Source organism: Anoplophora glabripennis, unplaced genomic scaffold (assembly GCF_000390285.2).
Source record: "Anoplophora glabripennis isolate ALB-LARVAE unplaced genomic scaffold, Agla_2.0 scaffold222, whole genome shotgun sequence".
NCBI classification, from domain to species: Eukaryota; Metazoa; Arthropoda; class Insecta; order Coleoptera; family Cerambycidae; genus Anoplophora; species Anoplophora glabripennis.
In genome coordinates this window covers 610,038-618,857 of record NW_019416366.1, presented here as the reverse complement: position 1 = coordinate 618,857, position 8,820 = coordinate 610,038, and the positions used below count along the sequence as shown (strand labels likewise).

Sequence of the window (8,820 nt, the reverse complement as noted above, 5' to 3'; positions counted from 1 at the left end):
TTTTTTTTGCGGCGATATCCAAACATTGCTTAACAAACTCACCATCTTTAAAAGGCCGACAAGTTTTCGCTATTATTCGAGATATTTCAAAGCTAACTTCAGTGGCTGTTTCAGCATCTTGAATTGGTTTTGTAAACATAGATTGCTGGCCTATTAGTTCCCGTTGTAAAGTGGAAATTCTTTGCGTTCGATTTTCGCCAGTTAATTTGGTAAAAGTTGGATGCTGGGTTTCATAGTGCCTTTTCACATTATATTCCTTCGGAATAGAAACACTACTCTTGCATATTAAACAGACAATTTTGTTATGCGATGAAATAAAAAAGTATTTTTCGGTCCAAATATCATGAAACTGTCGATTTTCATCTTCAACCTTACGACTACGTTTCTTACTGGGGCCTGGTTTATCCATATCAAAATTAATATTATATGTTACAGTCGGTAAAAGCCAAGTTCGAACGACGAAATATTTACTCGTCACAGATTACAGTTCTCAAACAGTATAACGTTCGCTTATCCGTAGTCAAAACTTAACTGCCCCGGTAGCCGGCGATGCGTCGTATTTATACGAGTTACCAAACATCGAGAACCATCCACTTTGTTCGGGGATCGACGTGTTTCGCGAATCTGTAATCTAGTTGATGCGACAGATTTCTAGTCTCGTAATAATATGCTTGGACCGGAGCGCGGCGAGTAGAATACTTTTAAAATTCGTTGGCGGGCCGCATAAACATCGACAGCGGGCCGCGGTATGTGCATCCTTGCTTTAGACTAACTAAGGAAGTGTTGGTATCAATTAGACGGGGCTCCAACTCACTGTCACAATCAAATCGATAAACAGCTGACTGAAATGTTTGAAGATAGATGGATGAGACGCCTAGGACCGTGGAATTGGCCAGTGAGGTCCCCCGACTTTATTTTTATGTTTGGGGAGTAATAAAGCAAAAAGTTTATTCTACACCCGTTGCTTCAAAACTGGATTTGATTGCTTGAATACGAAGAGCGTTCCATGAACTGCCTGCAGTTGAAATAGTAAAAGCGGTGATTGATAGTGTTACCTCTAGAATCCACAAGTGTTTAGCTGTTAATGGGGGTCATATTGAACTCTTATGACTTTTTGAAGTAATTTTTTTCTATCTTAGTAGGTATTACATTATCTTCATTTGAAGTTATTGGCTTTGGTAAAATTCTTTCTGCACAAATTCGACCATACTCTAGTTGATTTGCTAAAATTCTTCTTAACTTTTTTCTGCTCATTGATGGCAAATTTGGATATGTCTCATTAAAAACTGTACATGTTCTGTTTACAATTCCATTGCAACGTCCGAGAATGAATAATAAATTTAAAATGTCAGCATTTGAATGTGTATTGTTTTCCATTTCTTATAAACACTAAATTAAACAGTCACTGCAAGAGACTAACAACAAATTGACAGTTTAGTTGTTTATATCGAAGTTTTGCTAAAAATTCCATAGCTCTCCTCGCAAGAAATCACATGATTTTAGGTGATTACACAAAAAATAGTAGATAACTTAAAAACTAGAAGAGATAGGTATAGGGAATAGAGGAATAGAGGGAAAATAGAATAAAATTGTGTATCAGAATATAGAAAAACATACAGGGTGTTCCATTTAAAAAAAATCGACTTATGAAGGTTTGAATTTAACTAAACTCGGTATTAAATTTCTAACACCCTGTATGCAATTAAGCCACTTTGAAAGTATGGATGGGAAGCTTAGGGGTCTAGCTACCCCCCCTATAAATATTGTTGCTTTATCTTTCTTACTATAAAATACACATGGTTTGAAGCTAGTCACTGTTTCCATTTTTTTGAAAACAAATTCATCTCAAAAACGGTTAATTTTAGGAACAGGGAAACTTCATAAATGCCCACCTAAAATAACATCTAGAATCCAAAATTGCAATAATATATAGGGTGTTCCATTTAAAATAAGCGAGTTGATAGCGACTTCCGGTATAACCGGAAGTGGTATGTGGACGCCATTATTTTAGTTGAGAATGGCATGCCCGAAAACCCGGTATCCCAAATTTTCAAAATTCAAATCGAAGTAGTCTCTGAAATAATTCTAATGGGTCGTCACCGTGAGACACCCTGTATAGTGGCCCTATAGATGTACATACTTGCTGAACTGATTACGATGATTCAGTTGGTAATTCATAATTTTTTTTGTATATTGATTGTTCTTTTTTCTTAACGTATATGTCATTATAAATCGAAAGGCGCTAAATCTACCTTGAACTAACGACCCATTAACTGACTCTCTTTCTAACCATTACAGTGGATGGTCAGCCTCGTGCCATCTACTCGGTGGTGTCCAACACCGAGCGATCCAGCTATTTTAGCATGTCCGTGGAAGGGCACACGTTCTACAGGCTCAACTACCCCCTCCGCCTGAACAGATGGTATCACACTTGTCAGAGTTGGAATGGAAAGACAGGAGAGTGGCAGATCTGGGTCAACGCCGAGCGCGTCGGCAGAGGGTTCCACAATAGGGTGAGTAGGTGCCTTGGAGTGTACGCTTTAACAACAATGGATGGGGATATTTTATTTATAACGGGGGAAATGTGATTTATCGATAGCTCACGGAGGTAACGATGGTTGGAGAGCAACATATCAAGCGTCAGTCGCAATAGAGTGTTTTCTTCCTTAACTTCTTTAAATGTCGTTTCGAAGTAATCTGATATATTGAGCGATACAATGACAAATTGTTTTTAGTAGTTAAAGTACACTTAAATATGATCTTGGATGCTTAGGCGTATACATGTCAAATAGATTACAATAACCTCGAAGGGTGAAATTCCTAAACAAAAAAATGTTTAGATAAAAGTTGTCATGAGCTCGGTCCATCTAGTACTGATTTGTTCCTTATCTACAGATCTCATGAACTGAATTTTAAAATCTTTTATTCAATTTGAAGCTCATATCGGTTACATGATTTTGTTCCGACTCGCACCATTATAATCCTTTATCTCCTTCACGTTTTTAATCGGTCAGTCACTAACTACAACGCCAGCCAGTTCAATTAGTCAAAGAAGATGATAAGATGACTAGATTTTAATTAATTCAACACATTTTGCGTGGATTGTGAAAGAGTTTATCCAATGTGCATCTCATTTAATTTCAGCAACGACGAAATTGGAAACCTTTATTACCAAGGAAATGACATCTTGAAAGAATTATAATCACCTTCTCTGAAATGGGGACCGCCTAGCCGGGTGTCTTGGCCGGTGGATTTCGATCTGCCGAGGCAAGCATCACGGACGCAGGCTGGAATTTGGATGGGTGGCCTAAGGCAGGCTCGGGGACGTGGCTGTGGCAGCCTACCAGAGATCTGGCTCGCCCAACATTTGCCGCATGCGTGTGGTCCCCGATAAATGGTAATGAGAACAGCGCAAAGAAAATCTTTGTAACTCAAGGCCATGCTATCATACATAAACTGTACGATACTTTGCCACCAAGCAAAGTAGCGTGTAGTAAATAGGATGGTTTGAAGAAAAGTACTCGAAAATCAAGGAGGGTGTACAAGGGGCCTAATAAGGCCTAAGTGCCGCGGTGGAAAAACAATTTCACCACCCTCCGACATACATACATACATACATACATACATACATACCTTCTCTGAAAACGATAACGTAGATAATGTGTAGTCAGAGTTAAATAGATTAATACAGTCCATTACATTGATTATTTAAAAAAGTAGTTGAGGAGTTTAATTTCGACCTTAGATTGTCCCTGGGATATGTACTTTTCGTGCCATGACTATACATTTTGGAAAAAAAGTATTATCAAGATTGTAATTTCTTAATCATAAAGTGGATATAACATTCACTCCCATCATGTAGACCTATTATGGACCTTCATGATACTAGAATTTCTCTTATAACCTTAACCGTATAACGAGAATCTAGAACTTCACATATCTTCCAGCTTTTAATGTTTCTCTTCCTAACAGTAGAAGCGCATTCTTGTCTTCTACTAGATCGATATTATTAAGATATTTTCTAGTTCTACAATACAGGGTGTCCCGAAATTCATGCAACAAAATTTGGTCACAGATTCTTAAGATAAATTTAGGAGACTCGTATTTTTTATTTTTGCCAGTGGCCCCTTCTTTCGGAGAAACAGCCCCCTGAAGTCCGACCCTAAGAATAATCTCTTTTTTATATCTCAGAACCCTGTTGTACGAGAATCACTAAATTTGGTACACAGGGGTTTTATGACATGTGGAATCTGATGGTGCTAGTGCTACGTTTTTTGGCGGGGAACCCCCTTAAGACAATTTTTCATGGGCCCCCTTGTCTTTGGATCCAAAAAATTTGGTCGCATATTTAAATTTCTTACAAATTATCAGTCCACGAGAAAGCCATTAAATTTAGAAACTTTTTGTCTCCTAATACTTTTTTCGTAAAACGTAATGTTTTCGAGAAAAATGTCAAAATGTGATCGAATGTATATCTTGATTCGCCATTTTCCCCAAAAACATTGCGTTTTATGAAACAAATATCAAGAGACAAAAAAGTTTATAAATTCAATGGCTTTCTAGCTAACTAATAATTAAAAAAAAAATCAAATTTGCGACAAAATTTTTTTGGTTCCCACGAAAAAGTGTCTTAAGGGGGTTTCTCGCCAAAAAGCGTAGCACTGTGAGATTTCACATGTCATAAAATCCCTGTGTACCAAATTTAGTGATTCTTGTACAACATGGTTTTGAGATATAAAAAATACTTCTTAGGGGCAGATTTCAGGAAGCTGTAACTCCGAAAGAGGGGACCAGTTGTCAAAAAGAAAAAATACGGGTCCCCTAAATTTGTCTTAAGAATCTATGACCAAATTTTGTTGCATGAATTTCGGGACACCCTGTATAGGGTTAGTTAGCAATATTACCGTTATCTTTATGGTTTTGTGAATTCGAGTCCCTGTAGGCTACAGGTAACCATTATCTAAGGAAATAAGATCCATTTTTAAAGCTATGAGTTTAGTTCTTCATTATTCGCCCCTATGTGGTACTTTTGCCCTCCATCTCTACAGACTCTGTATACACCCTCTATTTCTGTTTGCCTATTTGGATTTCTTTTGATTTATTTTAGAGGATTTGAAACAGAAGAGTTCTTTGGTTTATTTTCATCAAAACTTTATATAAACAAAAACAGTTCAATAATGTAAGATCTAGATCGAATTGAAGGCATGTTAATGACATTTTAATCTCATCATTTAATTTTAACATTTAGAAAGTAAGTACAGAACATGTAAACTAATATGATAAATTATTTCCAGTTGGTTGGACACACCATTCCAGGCGGAGGTATAGCCATAACAGGTCAAGAGCAAAGCCAGTTAGGTGGAGGATTCCAAGAAGGCATTCACGCACCAAAAGGTATTACAAAGAACCCAAATTTCCCATAATATGAGCTTTGTGGGATAAACATAATTTTCATTGTTATCTTTTTCAGGATCTGGGGGCATGCTTGGAGAAGTAACCATGGTGCAACTCTACAGAGTCGCCTTGACGGCAGGAAAAGCCCACAAGGACCACAAACACCACCACGCGCACAAGTACGACCATGACGGCAGGATGATCACCACCCCAGCTCCTACAACTCCCCGCATCGTCTCAAGACTTCCCATGCACCCCCTCCTAAGCGGCGGACAAATCAATCGCAACGTCAGAATTAACTTAGCCGCGGGCCAGCAACAACCGCAGGTGATTCCTGGTCAGAACTTCGACGCTCACTACATAAACGGACAATTTATTGGAAGTCTCGTCTCTCAACAGTTGACTCAAGCACAAGGTGGCCCTCAGAGATTCGGGTTCCAACCCCAGCCACAGCAAACTGCTGGAAATTCCAATTCATTTCAAAACCAGTTCTTCGACACTGGGCTGGGTCAAGACACGCAAGTTCAATTCCTCGACAACGGCCATTCCATCCTGGAGACGCATAACCTGTTCAAGCGACAAGATGGAGACACAGCTCAGCCAGAGGCAAAATTCGGGGATAAGATCGTGGCGAAACGCGATAGCGACACAAGTGAAGCCAAGCAGAAGAAGAGGGAGTTGTATCTGTCCGGTGGAACCATATTTGACAACCAATTCATCGATAAAGGAACCGACGAGTTCGATCAAAGTCTGTTATACGGCCTGGCGGGTGTTGGCCAGAACCAAGTGATCTCTCAGCAGCAAAAGCAGACGGAAGACGAAAGGGAACCCGCCGAAGCTGAAGTTAAAGCAGTGCTGAATATATGTACCGGTTGCGATCCGGAACCTTTCGACAAGGCTTTGATTTTCGGATGGAGGACCGTGCCAAAAAAGCTGTATTCAGGGGCTTTTTACACACCGGCAGTTCCCGAATGCAGAGCATTTTAACATGCCAATTCGAGTATTGTAAATACATCTCCTCATCGTCATCCTTCACCCCATCTCCATCTCGATTATAGTATTATTGTTTGTTACTTTTGTATTTAATGCTGATAATTATTTCCGCTAAAACATATTTATGATAATTTTAAGGTAGTTATTTTTTTTAAATAAATTAAGTATGAAAGTAAAGAAATTATTGTTTATATTAATCCAGAACCCAGGGTGTTTCTTCTCGTCTGGGTACTGTTCCTCACCTAGAAATTCTCAAGGAATATATCAAGATTAGATTGGAAATTAAAACTGAAATTTCACGCTTTTTTATGCGCTATCAAGCAGGTAGATGTTACAACCAATCAGTCGGCAAAAAAAACTGTCTATGATTCCTAAATAGATTGCACAGTTTGTGAAACTAGAACATCCTGAAACATATACAGGCCATTCATTCCGAAGAACATCGGCAACGTTAGAGACATGGTAGGTGGAAATCAGCCACAATTGCAGAAAGTAATGTTGAAGTTAAGTTTCAAATCATACTGCAGCTGAATATTCAACAGAACGGTCTGTAAGTGTGAAAAGTTGAAATTATCTGCATTAAGTAAAACAATGAGCTCTAGAGGACCAAGAACGGTTCCCTGTGGTATTCCCGAAGTGGCACAAAGTTATGAGAATAAAAAATCCTACCTTGCTTTTGTGGATGTGCTGGTGCTGGTACTCCGAGTCGAACTCCGGTTCCGAGAAGTAGCTGGGATCCTCGAAGTGCCCCACTCCCCCCGCTATGCCGATGCCGGCCATCGGCAAACCGCCCGAAACGTCGGCTGATTCGAATAGTCGAAGGACTGAACGGTCTCTTATCTCTCGAAGATGAGATCTGCAACAAAAACGCGAAATTACCACAGGGCCTCATTGGTTTAGAACGGTCAAATAATGAAAGAAGAAAAGTCTCACCTTAAGTCTTCTAATTCGTAAAACATGTCTTTGGAAGAGTCGTGGATATATATCTTTACGTTCGGCGAATCTAGATACTCCATGGTGAGCTGTTTTGGAAATGACCTTACGAATAACGCCTTAACCGTGTCTATTGATGTGATTTCGTTTGGCAGTAGCGCTCGTTTGGTTTCATTACGGTACTGAAGAAAAACTAATCCTGAAACAACGGTTCGAATGAACCAGTAATGAGCTAGTACGCTATTAATTATTTTAATATAATTAATGTAATACTATTGTAGTAATTAGTCGGTAATTCAATTTCGATCAACTTCATAAAGTGACTGTGAAGTATATTCGTAGACCTTTTCAACGTCGTCTGAACTACAGGTGACATATAACCTCTAAAGCGTGTCATATCTACTGGAACTAAACACTGTTATGTACTTACTAGGTTAAATGCAATTTTAACGTATGGCATTGTGGAAAAACTACCCTGCACACTACAGCTCCTTCTAGCATTAAATTACACCCTCAATATGTAGTAAACAGTTAAGAACATTCGTCAGACATAGACCGGTTATTGAAATTAAAGTTTAAATAGGTATAACTACGAATAAAATTTAATTTAGTGATAAATCAAAAAATACTTGATTGTATCGATAGGTAACGTGGCTTGTAATCATTTATTAAGGCTCTCTCTGTGCATCCTCAAATAATTGGATTAACTTTGCTAAACAGTTGCACCAATACATGGTGAGTCATTACTAATGGTACACAGCTTAATGGCAGATCGTTAACGTCAATATACAAGGTAGCCCATCGAAAACGTACCGCAAGGCATTACAGGGTAGTAAAGAACTTTTCGGCAAAATCCAAAAACAGGTAAAGTTTGCTTCTGAGGGGGACAACTTTTGGCGCAAAAAGCATAGCAAAATTTTCAACCCCCTAAGTGGGGGTGCCATCCCCCAAATTTTTTTAAATGGGAATGGGGTCAAATGGGGGGTCATTAGAAAGGGCTTTTAATTCTCTATACATCGATTCTTACTTTTTGAAAATCGATCCATTATTTTAGAAAATATGCAGCTTTGAAAATACGAACAATATTTTTGATGAGAAATGCGAAAATCGATTTAATTTTACTTCAAAACTTACGGTATTAGTCAAGTAAATGCTGAAAATGTTGTCCGCCAACTTGCAAACAATGATACAGGTTGTCTTCAAACCGTTGTCGAACATTCTGGAGCACTTGCGGTGTTACTTCGCGACATACATTAATGATTCGTCCTCGCAGATCTTCCAAGGTATCAGGTGGAGTGCTGTAAACTTTGCTTTTAATGTGCCCCCAGAGAAAGAAATCTAAAGGATTTAAGTCGGGTGACCGAGGGGGCCACTCAATTGCACCTCTTCGTCCTATCCAGCGTCCTGGAAACGTCTCATTTAGGTAATTGCGCACATTGAGCGAGTAATGTGGAGGAGCTCCGTCTTGCTGGAAAATCAGTTCGTGTTCATTGTAAGCAG

At 38.9% G+C, this 8,820-nt stretch overlaps 2 protein-coding genes across 2 annotated transcripts in view; one reads left to right on the top strand and one right to left on the bottom strand.

The window, feature by feature from the left end:
* Positions 1-6,568, top strand: part of LOC108907302 — a 43,780-nt gene extending 37,212 nt beyond the window's left edge. The window contains exons 4-6 of the mRNA XM_018710925.1: positions 2,299-2,513; positions 5,295-5,394; positions 5,471-6,568. Of these exons, the coding sequence (XP_018566441.1) occupies positions 2,299-2,513; positions 5,295-5,394; positions 5,471-6,381 (1,226 nt within the window). The 3' untranslated portion in view covers positions 6,382-6,568. The remainder of the gene's footprint in view (positions 1-2,298; positions 2,514-5,294; positions 5,395-5,470) is intronic.
* Positions 6,569-6,860: 292 nt separating this feature from the next.
* Positions 6,861-8,820, bottom strand: part of LOC108907297 (coiled-coil domain-containing protein AGAP005037) — a 104,360-nt gene continuing 102,400 nt past the window's right edge. The window contains exons 5-7 of the mRNA XM_023454280.1: positions 7,321-7,519; positions 7,057-7,243; positions 6,861-6,935 (exon numbers count right to left, since the gene is read on the bottom strand). Of these exons, the coding sequence (XP_023310048.1) occupies positions 6,861-6,935; positions 7,057-7,243; positions 7,321-7,519 (461 nt within the window). The remainder of the gene's footprint in view (positions 6,936-7,056; positions 7,244-7,320; positions 7,520-8,820) is intronic.